Source organism: Aptenodytes patagonicus, chromosome 2, assembly GCF_965638725.1.
Source record: "Aptenodytes patagonicus chromosome 2, bAptPat1.pri.cur, whole genome shotgun sequence".
NCBI lineage: Eukaryota > Metazoa > Chordata > Aves > Sphenisciformes > Spheniscidae > Aptenodytes > Aptenodytes patagonicus.
Window position 1 is genome coordinate 170,380,948 of NC_134950.1, and position 19,840 is coordinate 170,400,787.

A 19,840-nucleotide genomic window follows, 5' to 3' on the forward strand; every position below is an offset into this window, starting at 1 on the left:
TCCCCTTTCACCTACAGTGCATTCCCATAGCAGTTTGCCAAATGAAGCTCCTGGGCTTTTTCTCCTTGTTCTGCCAGTCTCTCCCCTCGTGCGACTTCTGCGCTTGCTGTAGCTCCCAGACGGAAACCCTGGGAAATGGAACATTTCCTGCTATTCAGAGCCTGCTGCTGAGAGCGTGTGACAGCCTGCACATGATGCATACAAAGTCTGTCCTCTGCTACACCTCAGCCAGCAGTAACTATTTCCCCTCTTTCTAAAAAAAAACCAAAAGCAAACCCCAAACCCCCAAGTCTGTCTATCAGGAGGACCCAGAGCCCTCCCCAGCCCATCTACTGGAGCTCAGCCACCACCCCACCTCCTAAAGCATGAAAGCATTTTTCCAGTTGATCTCCAATTACAGAAAATCCCCACAAGCATTTTGTCAAAGCAGCAGCCGCCGCCATGCACTCGCTCTCCACATCGGAAAAAGTAGATACGCTGCCCGACAAAAGCCCCATGCCCTCCCCTTCTGCTTCAGAGCGTGCTGAAGAGCACTATCAAAGCCCCATTCTTTCCCAGGCGCTCCGACATGTTATGACTCAGCAGCTTGCCTCCTCCCGGGCTATATAATTTCAAGGACTTTTACAAACTACTGGAACTTACTGCGGGCTGAGGGATCAGGACAAGTCGGTTTCTATAGCAAGGATGCTCAGGGTGTAACAGGAGACAAGAGAGGCCTCAATCACCTTTTCTTCGGAGAGGTTCTTCTGTTGTGTTGACTTCCTTCCCACTTTGTCGGACTCCTGGGGTCTTTTCAGAGAGGGATGTGCCCATAACTCACTGTCTGCCTCAACACAATGGTTTACACCACACGGGCAGGCAGAGCAGCAACCCTCAGAGCAGCAATCCTCGTACACAGCAGGGAACAATACCAGGGAAGGATGCAGCCAGGGAATGGAAAGGATGAGTGAGCAATGAGCTCACTGCTGGCCTCCTACCTGCTCTGCAAGCTGTGAAGTCAAAGAGATGGTGATCAGGACTTCAGCACAATTACAGACCTTTTTCCTCCATTCCAAGATTTGGAATGAAATCAGATTTTCCGCATTCTGAGGAAGTGCTCACCCACAAGGGACTAGATGGAAGACAGGCGCCTCAAGTCCTTTCAAAGTCTTTGCATAGGTGGCTTGAGCCCAGGAGGACTTCCCAGCCTCCAGACCCTATATGAATGGAGATTGCTCCCTGGCAGAGCTTTTGATAGCACCTCGCCTCCAGAAAGGGGGAACGGTTTCAGAGATCCCAGTGCTGAGCATTTCCCTATTGAGCATGAAGGTTTGGGGTTCTCCAGCTCCCCTGCAGCACTGTGTGAAAGGCCTAGGATCTCTGCTCCACACTGGGGGAGATGGACACTGGAGAGCTCACCTTACATCTAAGGTCTTCTGGTTCAACCCACTCAGTGCATTTGGGTCTGGGCCTCAAGCTCAGTGCATTTGGGTCTGGGCCTCAAGCTCAGCTTTGTGGCTTGTTTCTGTACAGTTTTGGTCAAGCGGCTTGTTGTGTGTGCTTTGGATTCATGTTTTTCCCCCGTTATTCTTTTTAACTCCAGTCTGGTAAAGCTGTGTTGAAGCTGTGCTGACACAGAGGGGTGTAACAATTTGGTTTGGGATACCTCTTTTACTTTTGCTTGTGTTTCCTCAGCAGAATTCTCTTTCCAGTCACTCAGCTAGTTTTCCTGAAATGCTCAGAATTTGCACAAATGTCACGTTTGATCCGAGACCTCCAGGCAGCTTCTCAGCCTTAACCCTCATGAGCAGCAGCAGAAGCCCCAAGTCCTGATGTTTGCGCCTCTGCATTTCAGCTCTGAGACATCTCTCCTGGATGTGCACAAGGCAAGTCACGATCTGTGCAACCCAGTTCTCAGTACGCTCCTACTCATTTGCTGCTTTTCCTCTTCTCCCACTTCTCCCCAGCCCTAATCACCCTTGCTCCTCTGGATGCCTCTGACAGCAAACCAGACAGCCAGGATTTTCCTTTATCTTCCTCTGAACAGCTTCACATTTCTGACCCCTACATGCTGTCCTCAACAGAGATAAGACTTCCAGCTTCCAGACCAGGATATTTCCCCCCGTCAGCTAACCTGTCCCCATGGCATGGACAACTCTCAGCTGATTGTGCAGCAGCTACCAGATTGCCACAGGTTACAGCATGAATTCTCACTGCTTTGCCTTAAAACACTGGGTGAAAAATGCCAGTGATTTGCTGCTACTTGAGCAACCACCGAGCCATCCTAGAACTAGGACCACTTTGACTCCTCTGCATCTGCGGTGGGAACCTTCAACACACTGGACATCTTTACATCCAGCCTTTAAGACCAGATTAGGTCTGGGTTGGATATGGAGGGTGAGACACAGCATGGTCCATCACCTATATTTTATAGGCAGTATTTCTTAAGATAAAGACTGATAAAGGGTAAGTGTCAATAGTGCTCTGCTGTCCAGAACATTTCTGCAGCAGACAGGACAGTGATGAGGACACAGATGTTTCAAGAGCATCTAAGGCTGTGTTTGAGTCATGCTTCTCATCTTGTAAATGTAATACTGCAATTGCTTCCCCATCCAGCTTTGATTCGGGGGAAAAAGGCATGCCCAAAGACATATTTTGCAAATAGGTAAGTTTCAGTCCTGATCAACCTGAAGACAAAAAGTCCTGGTTTGATCTTAGGAACTTGTTGGTTTAAAAACTTGAAGTAAAAAAAAAAAAAAAAAAAAAAAAGTAGACCCAAGAGACTTTCAATTGTAAAAAAGAAACAACAACAACAAAATAAGGGACACATTGACAGATGCAGCTTTTCTTTTTGAAAAAAGGAATCCATGCCTGGAGTTTTGTCAGAACGAAGGTTCTTCTACTAACAGTTTTTATTAAATAAACACAGTGGTTTTCTACGGAAGTCTTTAGAAATCTTCCCTATCAGCCCTAGGTCTCTCTCCCATTATCTGTCCGGATCGTTACTAATGAAATTGTCACTGGCTATCTGCAACCACAGATCTTACACATAGAGCACGTGATATCATTTCTAGCCAGGAGCTTAGGGGATGCTACTAGCATTCATTTGTCTACAGACAGCAATATCAGGTGTTTCAGGCTTTAGATTTTGCCCTCCTGCTTGACCTCAGTTTTAAATCTTTGTTTCCTACGCTTGCATGTGTCACTCTGGGGAACATGGTTTAAAGCTAGGCTTAACACTGTCACTAGAAACACCTACTCAAGGGACTGGGGAGAGGCAGTGGCAGTGCAGTGGTACCAATGAACATACTGTCTCCAAGAGGTCTGCCCTTAAATAGATGGCACAGCAAATTGGCATTCAACCACCTATGGCAATTAAAAGCATTTACCCCTCTAGATATACCAAACTAGGTTTGATCAAGAAAACTCTAAGAGGAGGAGTTCACCTTGCTCCTCCTGCTTAGGGTTTCTAGCCACGAGAACAGAAACCTCCACCAAATCTCACCCCAGTTTGTACCTCATGAGAAAATGTTTCCTTTCACAGAATCATAGAATGGTTTGGGTTGGAAGGGATCTTTAAGGATCATCTAGTCCAAACCCCCTGCCATAGGCAGGGACATCTTTTGCTTGATCAGGCTGCTCAAAGCCCCCTCCAACCTGACTTCGAACACTTCCAAAGATGAGGCATCTACAACTTCACTGGTGATCCAGTGTCTCACCACACTCATAATTTCCTCAAATACAGCTTCCCTGAAACAAGTTGCCTTTTCCATCAAGGAGGTTTTGTTTTGTTTTTTAACAAAAGCCTATTCATAGTCCAGGTTCTTCTGCTGAAACTAGGTCCCAGGCAAATTCTTGAGTTCTGGGGCCGGTGATGCTGAGTCAGCTGTTGACCAGCACATCTTTTGATCACCAGGGCAATACCACCCCATGTTACAAGAACCAACCATTCTGGAAATAGCTGCTTTAGGACTCACTCAGTTACAAGAATATCCTTGACTATACCAGCTCCAATACGGGGTTACTGAAGCATGCCCCAGAGCAGCAGCAAACAGCCTGCAGCCTCCCATTCCCACAGCATCACTCAATGAAACCCCAGCTCCTGCTTACCCCTGGGTAGAGGCTATCTGAAGATGTGAGAAAAATATTTTTTTTTTCATCCAACAAAAGATAGTTCCTCCTAGCATAAATCCCAGTATCATATAGCTTTCTTTTCCTTCCAAAAAGCTATTTTAAAAAATCAGCAGCTTCGTTTAACCCTCAAGACAGCCCAAGAGTTTCAGATGTACATCGGTGTCAAGCAAAAGAAGACTGAGTTGGGAGATGGAGGAGGCAATGCAAATCTAAGATGACACCAGGCCCATAATCCCAGCTAGCACCAACTTGATATTTCTGCTGCCTTGCTACAGGCACGGCATGGGACCATCTGAGGCTTTGGCAAGGAGTAGGGCAGTCATAGCAGCTGGGACCTCATTGGATCTGTTATGCTTTAGCCAGCTAAGGATCTGACACAGCACCCACCCCAGAGAGGAGCAACAAGCTGAAGTGCTCAGATTCACTCACCCAGGGGACTCTAACATAGAGGTGGATGTCTGATCTAAGCACGTACTCTTTAACTCACGTGCCTTGCAAGCCCAAAAGCACGGTATTTGTGCATGCCATTGGGAAACTATGCTGGAAACAGGAGCTAAGTATGCAATTATTCATCTCATGAAAAAGAAGTTTCACAATCTTCTTGATAATCAAACTTGTCCTGTTTTTTTTTCACTGAGGCAACACAAGCCTTTCCCCTAAAGGGGTAAGAGACGCATGCAAGGCAGGAGTGATTAGAAAACAAGGAACAAGAAACTGGGATCAACAATGGGTACAGACAAGTTTTCTACATCTGAGCTACCGTTCAGCAGTAAACCAGTATAGAAATCAAGCACTTCTAGAAATTCTCCACGCGCATGTCAGGATGCACAGAAGAATTCAGGTAACAGGCACTGCAAACAGTCACGTGTCTGCGTCTGTATTCCTGTCCATGAGAGACGGAGATGACAATCAGGCAAGACCAGGGACAGATTGCAGCACCAGACTGGCCAGGAACAGGACAGGCACAGAACAAGCATAAGGAGAGAAGGCATGGAAAAGATATCAATATGTACTCAACATCTTTCCTTACCACACTCATTTCGTTATGTGGGAAAGCCCCATACAAAGTTAAGAGACTGACTCTTCCTACAACCTCCAGTCTTAGTGTCTGCTAGACAGAGAGCTCTGATGCAAACTAAACGTCACAGAATTGGTCCCACACAAGCTCTCAGCTTGAAGAGTCAAGAGTTAATCCCTGGAAGTGTGCACAGTCTAGATATTTCAGCCTTAGCTGAGCAGCCAGATGACCTAAATACCATTTCCCCAGCTGTTTACATGACCTTTGGCAAGTCTACTCCACCTGTGCTCTCCTCTGTTAGACAGCAGTTGGTCCTGGTACTGTCTCTGATGACATGTCCACACAGCGCCTGGTCTATGGAAGGCCCAGTTCTTAGCACCAGCATTGCCAGAGGTCCCTCACCAGCAGGGACTCGCTACAACTTTAAGTTGTAGAAGTGCAAGGTCTTCCAAGGCATTGACAAGACCCTGGACAGACAGTAGCTGTTGGCTGATGGCCTTCACCAGGTAGCACCTCATTCTCTTTCGAGTAAGGAAGAGCTGGAAAGGGGCAAAACCAAACAGGAGCACACCGGCCACCAGCATAAGGGACAAAACATTGGTCCTGATGCAAGGACCAAGAAGTACCCAAGAGTAACATGTCTCCATGTGCCTGTTAGTCAAGCTGTACCAGTTCCTTAGCCTGTTGGACAAACTCCAGCTGCAATGAGGTGGTGCTGAAACTGTGCATCATGAGCTGCACCAGCTGGTCCCATCCTCCTCCTGTCCTACACAGCACAGATTAGGCTGCCGAGGCGGGAGAACTAGATGGTCATGGTGGGGATGGTCACCGTTTCAAGCTGTGTCCCCCTCCGTGTGATCTGTGGTACTTGCTTCTACCCTGAGGGCAGAGGAGCGAGTCAGGATGCCCATCCGTCTGGCCGTAGGTGCCATCCAAAAGTCAGCTACATTGCTCTCAGAACTTTGGAAAGCTCAGATGGTTTACAGACACTTTGAGAAGATAACAAGCACCTCTGCAATCACACCAAGCCCCACATCATATCCAAAGACACAAGCTCACTTGGGACACCATACCACATGGCTTTACACAACTAATGTGCTTACTGCTCGGTAAAGCAATTCTAATTCTTACTCCACAGAACAAAACAGATAGAAATACCAGTCGTTAGAGCAGCTACCTTCGACAGCGATGGCTGGCCAAAGAGAGGCATAGGGACTCTATTTGAGGATTACTTTTCTGTAACAACACACACAGAAACAAGGAAGCCTTTTTTAAATAAACCCATCATGCCCACTTGGTTAAAAGAGTGAAACATGATGCACGATTCCAAATTATTTATTGCTCTGTGGTAGCTTGTCTAACTAAAGGCCTTGCTAAAGAGGAAAACAAACACTAGCCTCTGGCAGTCAGTCCTAATTCCACAGGAGCTGCTATACATGCAGACAGCCAGAAAACAGGAAAACAGACCAAAAAACCCCACTTTCCTATGTCAGCACCAAGCTGTCATCTTTCAGCTCAGAACAGCTTCTTCCTCTCTGCAAAGTTATCTGAAGCCATCAGCCTTTCCGTAGTTAGTTGGATGGATACGTTTCCAGAAAACTGTGTAATAATAAAGTATTGTATTGCTCTTTCATTGCAGCAGAACGATTACAACCCTTCCCGCTCTGAAAATGGCATGAAAATTTGTCTAAGTTGGAGCAGAGAAGTGGTACCCGTGAGATAAGCAAGTACTTAATCGCATGAGTCTTTTGGGCTGCAGAACAGCCCAGCTGGGAAACGGCACAGAGGTCTACAGTGCTTGACTGCAGGAGGACAGTGACTTTTACCAGGGCTCTTCCAAACGCTCTGAGCAGGGTGGCACAACCCCACTTGCAATGCTGGAACCTTATTCCCACTCCTTGGCAAGCTATGTCAGATGCATCCAGTCGGTGGATCAGAGGAATCCAATAGCCAGAGGCATCTGGCACACAGAGACATGAAAGAGGAGCAAGAGTGCAGAGCTATAGATAGGCAAGAGACTCACTGAAGGAAGATGGAGAGCAGAAGCCAACTAGATTTTTTTCTTAATGCACGAGATATTTTTGTGGCCAAGATCAGTTCCGCTCCCCGCCCCCCGCCATCACCCAGATGGTTTTTTTGGGTTCCTCCTGAGAAGCCACCATTTGATTTGAGCAGGCTGGGAAAGGCTCTCCTCAAACACAGGTAGCATGGGAGAAGATGACGAGGGCCAGCCAGCAGCTGAGCAACTCTGAAGAGCAGAGCAAGTCTTTGCCCAGTCTTCCCCCTGTTCCTATCCCTCCCAGTTCCCAAATCCCCCACTGAGATAGCAGCATAGACCAGACAGCCCGTCAGCAACCCACCTTTGCTGTAAGAGCAATGACAAGTCACTGCAACGCTGTCCCTGGAGACAGAGCAAACCAGGAGGAGGTGACCTTCCTTCTGCGGCCACATGAGATCAGTGGCCCTCTCCTTGCCTTTGATTGACCTTCCCACAGCACCACGTTGACCGTATCCAACCTCTCCCTTCAGCGGCTAAATGGGGACAGCAAGGTCCCGTCCCACTGGGCTGGAAGCCACCTGCAACCGCGAGGCACGTCGGCTACATAACAAGTCCAACTGCCCGGAGACATGGTGCCGGAGAAGCAAAGGCACTTCGTCCCACAGCGTTGCGGTGAATCGCACCATTATATCCAGCTCCCGTGGCACACGTCCATCAGCACTGGGAGGGATTTTGTGAATATTTGCCTCGATGCAACTAGGAAATGAGCAACATTCCTGTTTTACGGAGACAGAGATGGTAGGATTTTGCTGAATTCAACAGCCTCCCCAAACTGTCTGGTGTCTTAAACATGGGCGCATCCTTTCCTAGCCCTACAAAATACCCAAGCAATAAACTTTGGAGAGAGATGCTGTCGTGCACTGAACATCACCCCATTTCCAAAGCTGTAACCCCCGATCATCATGGCACAGAGCCAAATCTTTTGCAATAAGACCACGATCTCCCACGAGACCACTTCAACAACAATTTAGTAACATCTCCCGGCAGCCAAACACCACCTGAGCAGAAAGTCCGTCTTACCATGGGTTGAGCTGTCAGCCAGGATATGTAGCCATGTGAATGGAAAGAGCTGGTGATGAAAGCTGCCTGCTCTAACTTTTCAGCTACTTTATTTAGTCACTTTAAGGGGAGGGAAAAAGGAGGGGGGGGGGAAATCAAGGAAGTAATGTTCCTCTCCCAAGGTGCACCGCAAAACATTCTTGGTAGACATGGAAACCCCTGGCAGGCTGCCATCGCTTGGCCAGTCTCCACATTAACGTTTCAGCAAGCAACTCAATACTTGAATGGCTTTTAGAGAATTTAAAGGGAAACGGCAGCTGTGGATGGGCGATGCGGCTGCTGCTCCCTGTAGGCAGGCGTTAGGGGTGTTCCTGAGTTTGCCTTCAGCTCTGTGGGGAAGCTTGTCGTGCTTCTGTGGTGCACAGGGCAGGCAAGTTATGACGGAGCCATGTGAAAACAAATGCAGCCTCCGCACTTCTACAGAGGAGGTTTCCTGGCCACAGTCTTCAGGGACTGAGGGCAACCTTCAAATACCTAAAGGGGAGCTGTGAAGATGAAGGGAAAAACGATTCATGATGCTCTGGGGATTAAACTGCAGCTAGAGGTATTTAAGAAGATCCTCCCTTTCCCATTCCTCCCTTCTCCTGGCTTCTCCCCTCTCCTGGTTCCCAGCTCTCCTCCCCTGCCCTGGGACCGTCTCCTCTTTGCTTACAGTTGGGCTGAAGAGCAGTGGGGAACTGGGAGCCTGGTCTCCCTGGAAATCTCCAGACGCCCAGGAGACCAGGCAAGCACATGGGCTTGGGACCTCACTGCTCTGGGGGAAGAGTGAGGAGAGCAGAGAAAGCCTGGAAGTGATTGCTGGAGGACATGGGGGCTCTGGGGGTGGTTGGACAGAGATGATCCCACACTCGGGCAGGAAAGGAGACCCTCCATCTTCCCCCAAATCCCTTATCCCCACTCATTCAGGAACGTGTATTCTGCATGGCAAAGGGTTATTTCTCTCCAAACACTGTAACCCTGCACCCTATAATTACCGCAGCTTCAAGGTGCTTCGAAGCACATGGAGGAAAGAAATCAACGTGCACCCAGGAAAACAAGCAGCGTAACAGAGCTGTGACGTGCACAAAATTCACCCACCGTGTCAGTCTTGGATTTCCGTCAACAGTGCCTGCAAACAGTTTTACGACACAAGTGAGCACGAGCACACGCAGGACACACAACTTCTTTCTTCAGGAGCCCTCTCACAAAAGACGTTTGCATTAGAAACCTCTGTTAAGAAATCCCAGCTACTTGGCAGATATCAATAAAGCCAGAATAAAGCAAGGAGACTCACCTCCCTGCTCTCTTCTTACGTGCTCGGTGCATCTCCTGGGAGACCAGACCTCAAGTCCCCCGTGGCTCTTCGTCCATTTGCCCATCAGCTCAAACGTAGGCAGACAGCAAAGGATGGGGGGAGGCAGGCAAGAGCCACATCCCCTTTCAGCGGTTTGACCCCTGGGGCTCTCGCTGCCGCACTGAGCAAACTCGCGTGGTTCAGGACTGCGACGTTCTCCCAAACGGCATTGTCGTGCTTTTGCGTAGCAACACCACCAGCACCGCAGTGACTGGCGAGGTGACACGTTTAGCAAGAGCCACATTTCATTTATTTCCCAAGAGGATGCAAAAGGCACAAGCTATAAATAGGAAGCTGACAAGTTTAACAGCGCCTGTGGTTTCACTAAGAGACTCATGGTCATCCACTAATTGGTGAGTACATAACAGCATGTGCAATGTGGGCTATGAGTAACTTTATCCGTTGAGGGGTCGTTGCTGGTAGGGCTGTATATGGGAAGAGACAACTATTTCCCCTCACTCTGCAAAGCCCGCTTCCTTACTGTTGCTAAATTCAGAAGTTTTGCAACACTTTTTTTTCCTCTCTCTTCATAAAATATCCAGCTCGAGGGGTCAGCCCTCAAATTAGAAGTAGATGCTTGCATATAAAGAGTTTGTTTGTCCTCCTTGTCATGAAAGAAAATTAAAAAAAAAAACCAAACAAAAAACCCCAAAAAAGAACTCTGAAAGCTCAAAGGAATAGAAGGCCAACATGAAATCTTATAACTTAAAATCCCAGCAGGAGATTCTGCTCTGAGCTACTCCAAGTATTTTCAAATTGTCCCAAGGAAAGAAGCTGAAATGAAGTTATGAAGTGCTGAAAGGTTTGGAGTCTGCAGAAATCCACATTTTTTTTTTCCTGAAAACTAAAGGAGGCACTCAGCTTCAGTGACTTATAGAGTGACTTATTATAGTGACTTCAGTGACTTATAGAGTAAGAAATCTGGAGGTTGGAAAAAAAAACCCCGATCCGGTTTGTTTGTGCTATTTTTGCATAGCTCTTGGCACAAGTGTTGTCCAGCAGTGGGTTGATGCCACGGCAGGCCTGGTTCATGAGCACACAGAGAGGAGACACCTCCCCGTCAGCTACAGGAAAGTCACAGTCTAACTTGCCCGGTGCATTAAAAAAAACAAAACACCAAAAAACTACACCTCTTGAGAACCCGCAAATAAAAGGATGGGAGCAGCGTTGAACCCCAGCCCATGGGCAAGGCACTAATAATAAACTGCACGCTGGAAATAGCAGCCCAGAGGCTTAGGGAGCTCATACCGTGTTTGACCCAGGGCGCAGCAGGTTCATTTCCACAAGCTCCTTTTAAACAGACTGGTGCTTAGACAATGGTTTCTAAAAGGAAGCAGTCCCGTAAGCAGCAGGACTGGCAGCCCAGTTTGCCGTGGATTTATGCCCTGTGGTTGCATTCGCTGGTGTCTAGCAAGATGCAGGCACAAACCAAAGCTCCCCATGGCTCGGCTGGTCACAGCATCTCTGCCCAGCGTGGATCCTCTGGTGTCCAGCAGGAATTGTCCACATACTGTCCTTCTTCCTTCCATGGGGACTACAGCTGATTTCATGTTTTACCCAATGGCATACTTTTTTAAATGAAATGCACAGAAATTCAATATTCTCCCAGACCTTTATCCCTTGGCCAATTTCAGCTGAATGAAAACAACAGCAAATTATAGAAGTCCAGAGGAGGGAAGGTAGGGTGAAGGGAGAAGGAGAGGGGCAAGCAAAGTATCATGTCCAAAAGCCCCATTTCCTTAAGAAATCAAGCTGAAAAACATTAAAACCAGCTCGGCAAACCACTGCTTGGGATCTCAGAGCCCCAGACTGGATTTTCATTGGGGAAAGAAGGACCAAGCTGCACAACTTCTGAGTCATATGCGTAATTCCCTGCCTCGATGCTGCCACCGTCTGTTGTCTGCTGATGAGACCTCATAACACAGCATCCTGCGTTCCCTTTCCACCGCACCCAATTCTTATACCGATTTTCTGAGCACACGGTTTCCCATCATCTCACGCGTGGGACCGCAGCAGCTGACACTCACCGTGTAAGTCTGCAGCGAGCACAAATGCAGCAGAGAACCGAACGGCTGCTTTTCATCCAAAGCAATGCACACGTTGGCATCATTCCACCCCTCCTCTAATCTTCATAATCTCATCAGTAATGCGAACCTTAAAGCTGGCCTGCCTATTTGAGCTTGTAAAATATTAATTTGCTATGGGGCTATTTTTCCTGAAATTGTGCTTATGTCTCTACAAGTACTAGAACACAGTAGCAGAAGTGACTAGGTCCTCCCAGATCTCATCGCTTGTTTTCTCACCTCGAATCCCAGGCTTCTCCCAGTAAAGAATACTACAAGAAATTATGAGTATGGGAGAATATAGTAAGCCTGGTTCATCCAGTCACTCTCCTCCTGACTCTCTTTTTCGCTCTGTGGCCGAAGGTTTTGTTTGCTCCTTGGTGGAAGGACAGTCCAGCTGAGTGTCCCATGCCCTCTCAAACCCCTCAAGCTGCGTTTTCCCTACCCATCTGATTCAGATAGCTTTCTTGATCCCTTTGAGCAGAGCTGAGCTGGAGATGGTGGCCCTGAAGCTTTAGCTTCTACAGCCTGCTATGCACATGCTCTTCCCAGTTGCCTTCAGCTCCCTTCAGAGATCAAGTCCAGGTGAAGTTGCAGACTGTAGCGACACATCCACAAGATCCTTCAGGGATGAAAGATGCTTTTAAAATCCCGAGATGCCAAATACTCATCTCTAGTAACACTGGACTCTGCTAGCATAGGGTAGCTATGATGCTGATGATGCATCTGCTTGGCTTACAGCCCTTTTTCATTAGGGGAAGAGAATTCTCTCAACAGGCCAGGAGAAAAACAAGAACAAGAGAGCTGGAATCAGTCAGGCAGCTGTTAAAAAAAAAAAGTGCAAAGTCAGGGTTTTAATGAGTGAATCACCTTCCTCTGGGGGAGCAGCGAAAGCTCTGAGTGCTACTTTGCTCCCTGCGTTCCCCCCTTCATGAAGCCCGGCTTGAGGAGCAGCAGAGCACTCTGTAAGCGACACCAGTCTAATTAATTAATGACTCCCTGGCGTCAGCTCTGTGGCTGCTGGCTTAGAAAGGAAGGCAGTAAAGAAGGGCCAGGACAGCACACAACCGCTTCTGGTAAATGCTAAACGCTGCTGAGAGCTGGCTGGGTTATTCATAACCTCCCCTGCTTTGGGCTACAGCGCAGAAGTCGGAGATATACTGGAAAGAGAAGATGGCGTGGGATCCACCCTTGCAGCATCCTCTCTCCTGGGCGACATCTTCCTCCCTCTTCTTGTTCTGCTCGAGAGCTGCCATGGCACAGTTAATCGAGGTAAGGAGCATCTTGCTTTACAGACTGGGGGGTCGGCGGTGTCCAGGAATCATGTTTTTTCCATGCGTGTTACCCAGGGAGGACAGGTAGGGCAGACAGCAGGGAATTTAAGGTGGCTCCAAGGAGTTAGAGGCTTCTTTGGGAGATGCTTGTTGCTTTCTACAGGCCCAGCACTAGAAAGAAGGCACTTCTAAAATGCCAATAGCTGCTGCTGAGGACAGTTGGCACTTAAGGGCTGCTTTAAGCCCCAAAGAGAACTTGACACAGTGCAAAGGGCCCAAGTCAGAGCACAGCATTTTCTAGCCCAGTACTGTGTGTCCAACAAGTGCCCCACAGCAGAGGCTCAGGGAGAGAAGAGAAGGACCAGGCACGACCCAGGTGATCCTGTCCCTCGATGTACCTGCCCGAGTTAAACGTTTGGGCTGCATTTTTCTTCCTCTGCCTTCCCTCGTTTCCTCCAGTTCAGCCAAAACGTTAACTTTTGAGGTGATGTTCCTTGCCCACAGCTCAGTTTCAGAGCTTTCCCCTGAGGATGACTACGTGCTCCCATGGCCCCAGCTCCCTACAGCAAGGCTGGGATGAACCAGGAGGGAAGAGCAGCTTCACAACCCAGGACTATGCCCTGGTAGCAGTTATCGCCTATTGCCAGCAGTTTCAGAAGTGAGAATCCTGCCTGGAAGGACAGCCCCCCAGACTTACAGCTGGCAAAAATTTTGCAGCCCGGCCATTTTCAACTTCTTCATCGCTTTTCCTAAGGCCTGATCCGTGTTAGAGGCAGCTGCTGCGCTGCTCTGGGGTCAGAGCCCCAGTGCCGTGTGCCGATGAGCGGCGCGTTCTTGCAGCAGAGCTTGCTTTGCTCAGATTTCTGAGTTTAGCTAAACTGCTCGAAAAGGCTAGCATAAGAAAAGATTTTTTTCAGCATTTTAAAACTTTGTATCCCTGGGTGCCCTGCCCCTCACCTGGCCTCACATCAAACCAGGTCTGATCTCCGCAGCCTTCAGGTCTGCAGACTTTAGCAGTTCATCACCAACACATCAGAGACGATGATAACCGTGCTGAGTTCATATCCCCACCCCGTGGTCCATCTTCTGCCTTGACCCTCTGGTTGTCTCATTTTAAATTTACATAATTCAGGATTTTCAAATGGGTCTACCAACCCATCCTATCTGACCACAGCATAACATCCCCAGCAAGGCAAACAGGAACCTAAAGCTCCTTTACAAACTCACACGCACTCTGCTGTAGACATTTTTCCACATTTTTCCAAGCCGTTCAGCCTACAGCAGCTCTCAAGGTGACAAGCGAGGCAGAACTTTCTCTTACGGGTGCACATTTCACAAAGCACGCTTTGCTGAAGCCAGGGCGACGTGCAGACACGGCATCCACCCCACCAGGAAGATGTTCCCTTTCATTACGTTTCACAGCCACACACTTTACAGGAATTGTCCTCACGACAAAACGAAACAAAGATAAACGGCAAAACTATGAAAATTGTTATAAAACAGGTGTAATTTTATGGTCTGCTTTACTTACACCAGACTTTCTTGAAAACTTGTCTACTTCTTATAGCACGTCAGAGGGAGCAAACCTCATCTGGAAACACAAGCTGCACGGCAGGTTAACTACCAGGTATCCAAAAAAGAGATTAGATGAACAGTCAGTTTCTGTATTTCTAAAAGCAGACGAATTACAGGCTGCTCCGAAGCTCTGCAAGGACTTTTTACTTCAAATAATTATACAATGTAGTTATCCTGAATAATTCAGTTTATGCTAAGCCAGCCCACCAAAGCAAACAGAGAGAAGGTCAAAGGGGCTGGACATCAGAGCATTTCAATGAGCTCAAAAAAACCCCCCACCAAAACAAAAAAACCCCACACAGTAAGGAGAAGTAAAAAAAAACCAAGAAGATGCTCTTGTTTAATGGTGTTCAAGTGTTTTCAAACGTGCAGGTTCATGTGCACTTTCCACTTAGGAGTGAAGAGGCAATAAAAGCCTCTGAATAGTGAATCTAATTGCATTGGCAAAAAGCTTTCCTCTTTCGCAGGCCTTTTGGAAGAATTCTCAGTCCCCCAGGTTGAAAGTTAACTGTCCAAGGATTAGCGAGCTACCCTGGCACTGGGTAAATTTGGAATTAGCTCCATGGGCTGCCCTGGACGCTGCCCCATCCAGTGCACCAGGAGTCCTCCTGTAAGATGCATTGCAGAGAGACCTCCTGCACCTCACCCAGAGCTGTGGACTCTTCCCCAGGAGCCCCTCGCCCAAGTTCAACTGTAGTCTGTACAGGTTTGTGAAGATACACACCCACGTAGCTCTACCTGGGCACCCTTCAGCGCCTCCATATCTCAAGCTTTAAAATGCATTCACATGCTCAGACATTGAGTGCTAAATAAACACTTAGAAGAATGGGAAAAGGCTCTTTTCCAGCATCACACCAATGCTCTAGCACCAAGAAGACCGAAGAACAAGAGAGCATGACTTTGGCTTTTTTTTCCCCTTTGCACAGGACTGCTCAGACAATGCAGTTAGCTCCCATAAAATAACACCCATTGCCTGAAATGCATATAGCACTGGCCCATTGCTTAGCTTTCCACCTTTCCCATCATTTGTCCAAGAGCCCCAGCTAGGATAAAGTATGCATTTCAAGAAGCAGGCAGCTTACACAGGGAAAAAGGGACGAGGCGATTGTACAGTTCATATTACTACCAGTTTTGTCCATCAGACCTTCGACAAGCCCAAGGGACGCTCTGGAAACAGAATCAGGACAAGTTAAGGAGAGAGGAACATCAACACTTCCAGTACCTCTAGAACAGAAATTTCCTCTTATAAAGGCCAATATAAACCCTGTCACTTCTTAGATTCGGCCGTCTTTTGGGCCAGGGCTGAAAATTAGCACCATAACGTTTTATGACTATTTTGTAATCAGCTTAAGGAATAGTCTACTCTGCAGCATAACAGGAAAACCATCAGGACTTTGCTTTGGGAAAGCACAGGGAAATCTCTATGCTTATTTGAGCCACTTTATTGATACTAAGGACTGATAAACCAGCTAGAATAGACCACATTTTCCCAGTCAAGCCCATGTGGTTCATTACTGAGTTCCTAATTGACATAATTGTCTTCTCATTCTTATCCCAAGGCTTTTCTCAGCCATCACTTGATTTACCTGGGTTTTCTCTTCTGTTATAAAACTTTCTGTCTGTGGGAGAAAATCAGGCTAGATAGAAACAAACAAACAAAGCAGTCTGAAAACTGGACCTGCTGTTTTATAGCAGCGGACCACCTCCTTTGGGTGAAGTTTAGGCCCATCAACCCCATGGGTTGTCACAGGGTGCTCTGACCCCAGATGTAACGTATTCCTCAGAGAGAAAACAATCAGGATAACTTGCATCAGGTCAGCTCTTAAGAGACCTGGACTGGGCGTGAAGTTGGACACTGAGGTGGGAAGACACATAATGTATTTGGGATGTAGCATGTGGTTTAGTCAGTTATCCCCTTATTGAGTCAAATTCTGCACCTGTTAGACCTTTATTAAGCTCTTGGTTTCTAGATTGAAGTTTGAAGCTTCCCAGTCAGGAGGTGAAACTCTGTCCTAGGAAGTCACATAAAAGAAACTCTTCGGAAGCTTTATCAGACCAGAAAAAGTTGCCCCTTCTCTCTACCAAGTGTCCATAATAAAAGCAAGAAAAATAAAGATACTTCTGATCTTCTGTCATTCTAGCTTGGACTCCTTGGAAAAGCTGCAACACAGACTTGAGAATAGGGAGAAAAAAACCAAAACAAAAGCACCCTAATCTTTTCTACTAGTTATGAACAACTTCAGTGGAACAAAGGCAGATCCTGATAGAGTTGGGTAAGAAGATCACTGCAAGATAAATTGAAGGCCATTTAAAAAAAAGTGAGGGGTTATTTAAAGACTTTCAGATGTTTTCCAAGTCCTTCCACTTTCAAATTGCCATATAGACAAATGATATATTTAATACACAGGGTGTTAAGTGGATTTCAGTTTATACTACACTTAGCTGTATATTGTTGGGCTCAAGGGACAGTAACCCTCATCTGTAGGCTCCAAATGAATCATAGAATAGAATCATAGAATAGTTTGGGTGGGAAGGGACCTCTAAAGGTCATCTAGTCCAACCCCCCTGCCACGGGCAGGGACATCTTCAACCAGATCAGGTTGCTCAGAGCCCCGTCCAGCCTGACCTGGAATGTTTCCAGGGATGGGGCATCCACCACCTCTCTGGGCAACCTCTGCCAGTGCTTCACCACCCTCAGCGTGAAAAATTTCTTCCTTATATCTAGTCTGAATCTCCCCTCTTAGTTTAAAGCCATTCCCCCTTGTCCTGTCGCAACAGGCCCTGCTAAAAAGTTTGTCCCCATCTTTCTTATGTCATGGATGTGATGCTGTATGCAGTAATCTAAAAACGCTCATGTGTGATTGTAGTTTAAATGAAGGCAGGTAAAATTACTGATTAGTTATAGTGGACTCCTGAGGTTGATTTCCCATGTGGATGCATAGATTTAACTGAATAGCTGACAATAAAAAGAACAAACAAGAAAATAATAGTTCAGGAGGACGCACACAAGCAACACACATGATGATCTGGGAGATAAGTGTTAGCTTTAAGAATGGTATGTTTAAAGAAGATGCCAGTATTTTGGGGCAGCTGGATTCATAATATTGTAGAAAGTTACAAAAGCTATTTTCTGGAAAATTCCTTGTCATGGTCTGTCTGAGGAGACAGGGTCAAGCGAGAGGGACGGAAAGTATGCAAAGTCACTGGACCCTCCCAGACCCAAACCCACATAAACGTTAAGGAAAAACTTAGACATGCTCTCAGAACATTTTCATTATTTGCAGAGAGATTGCATCTATAACTAAATCTATTGCCTCTGCTAATAGACAACTATCCTAAATGCTACAGCTATGCTAAAGAGGCTATTGTGTGACTGCTATCACTCTCAGATGAAAAGGCATCAGTGCTCAATCTGAAGCTGTTGTTCACAGGACTATGAACAGGTCCAGGTATGAAAAAGAAATCAGGTTCCCATTGGGAACAAGGGAGGCTGGTGGTCTGAGACCACAAGAGGTGTCCTTTGGCCAGCCCAGGAGCAGCCCTGGTACAAGCAAGCCTCACGACCAGGGCAACAGATATATCTACACCATAATTTAACACTAGTAGATTTACCAGCTATCACACTTATATTAAGTCATTACAATCAGGCTTTTTTTCCTAGATACATAATCCTATTACATCGGCCCTTGGCCCATGAAGCCACAGATCAATTATCATTACTGTATTTTCAATGTTGCATCTGGACCCTGCCAGGGTTTCCCCATCACTGCAGAGGATTTTGATGGCCTCACTAAGTTCTGCCTGCGTGGAGGTCCATTGTCAGATTGTCCATCTCCTTCTTGTTATTTGGAAGGAGTGGAAGGGAGAGAGTGCGCAGGTGCATTTACTTAAAGCTCAGTCCTCCCAAACCATCTGTGGCCTTTAGATATGCGTAATCAAATGCAATTAGGAATAAACATTGTTAGTTTTTCAAAGCCCAGCCATGCTGCAGGGAAAGCAGCAACACCAGTCAAGCCTAATTAGAAGGGGCATTTAAAAAAAAAAAAAAAAACACAAAACCTTGAAAAGCAGCGCCTTTTACAATTTTTTTCTCTCCTTCTCAATGAAGTGAATAAAACTCCTGTCTCCAGCAGCTACCTCCTTTTCCGCTGGGGATGATACCCCCGCTTCCCCCCCCATCACCACTGACAGTTTCTGCCTGCCTGAAATGAATCAGAAACAAAGCAATCATTCATATTATCTTTTTTTTTTTCTGTAGTTAGAAGAGCCAGTGTCAAACTGTTCTGACCTAAAAATGCAACTTGCCTGGGAATGATTTAGTGTTTTGGGGTTTAGTTGATCTTTTACAGCCCTGAGTGTCCAAATTCAGTTCAGATCCAGCTCCTTACAGAGCGGTTTCTGCCTCCTCCCAGCCCTTGCTGGGCACTTGGAGAAGCTGCAAAGGTGATGCCAGCACCCGGCGCAGAGATCCTTTCTTCAGTGCAGTCTGAGACACGCTGGGATAGGGGAAACATGTCTGGGCTCCACCACACCTGGGGACATGCCATCCCACAGGGTTTGGGTGCCAAGTCTTTGGCATAGTCCGGTCTTCACTGGAAGCAGACGTTGTGCCTCCACAGCTAGGGGAACCTGCCGTGGTGGGTGATAAAGCACAAGAGAGACCAGGGTATTGTGAACATGGTCCAGCCTGGTCTCCTACTTTAGATCCCCCACCCCAAACAGCTCTATAGGGTCTGAGTCACTGGAAAACCAAAGCGCGGGGCAATAATGGGCCACCAGTCCCTGTTCCAGCTTCTGCCGGGGAACCACTTGATCTCTAGGACATCCCAAAATCCCCTTGTCTCTCTTCCCTGCTGCTACTCCCAGACATCAGGCAAAGAGCTGGATGTCAAGGGTGGGATTTACCCGCTCTAAATTGGGCATCTAGAAACTGGACACCCAAATCTGAGCTAGTCACTGTAGGCTCCGCTAATAATCTCTGAAGAGAAATAATAATTTATTCATCAGATCTAGGTAAGTTTCCTCAATGGGACGAATAGCCCACTTTCTCTCAGTCATAAATAACCTCCAAACAAATAGCGTAGGCTTAATTACTTGTACCACCCATTTTTAAGCACCTAAGTAAGGGTAGATGCATTTTCTTTAGAGGGAAAGATTTAGCCTGAAGGTTAAGACACAAAAATACATGTCTACAGTATTGGCATCAACAAGTGACGTGGGTGCCTCAGCTTCCATGGGAGATGTAGTCAATGCAGTCAGAGACTAAGGAGCTATTCCACTGTCCTGCAAAAGACACCCCAATCAGCAGCCCATCTTTGGTCTCAATATTCATCTTTGGTATTGGCT

General features: G+C 47.0%; 2 protein-coding genes across 3 annotated transcripts in view; one reads left to right on the top strand and one right to left on the bottom strand.

Moving 5' to 3' along the window:
• Nucleotides 1-9,769, bottom strand: part of ALS2CL (ALS2 C-terminal like) — a 51,801-nt gene extending 42,032 nt beyond the window's left edge. Inside the window, exon 1 of one of the 2 annotated variants that reach the window (XM_076332087.1) lies at nucleotides 9,523-9,769. Coding sequence is in view for 1 of the 2 variants with exons in the window: in XM_076332085.1 (XP_076188200.1) it covers nucleotides 8,211-8,213 (3 nt within the window). In the remaining variant the exon portion in view is untranslated. Of the gene's footprint in view, nucleotides 1-8,210; nucleotides 8,271-9,522 lie in introns of those variants that run through there. The other variant, XM_076332085.1, reaches the window with a different exon arrangement.
• The window catches only part of TMIE (transmembrane inner ear), a 41,325-nt gene continuing 30,047 nt past the window's right edge, over nucleotides 8,563-19,840 (top strand). Inside the window, exons 1-2 of the mRNA XM_076332127.1 lie at nucleotides 8,563-8,793; nucleotides 12,787-12,917. Of these exons, the coding sequence (XP_076188242.1) occupies nucleotides 12,819-12,917 (99 nt within the window). The 5' untranslated portion in view covers nucleotides 8,563-8,793; nucleotides 12,787-12,818. The remainder of the gene's footprint in view (nucleotides 8,794-12,786; nucleotides 12,918-19,840) is intronic.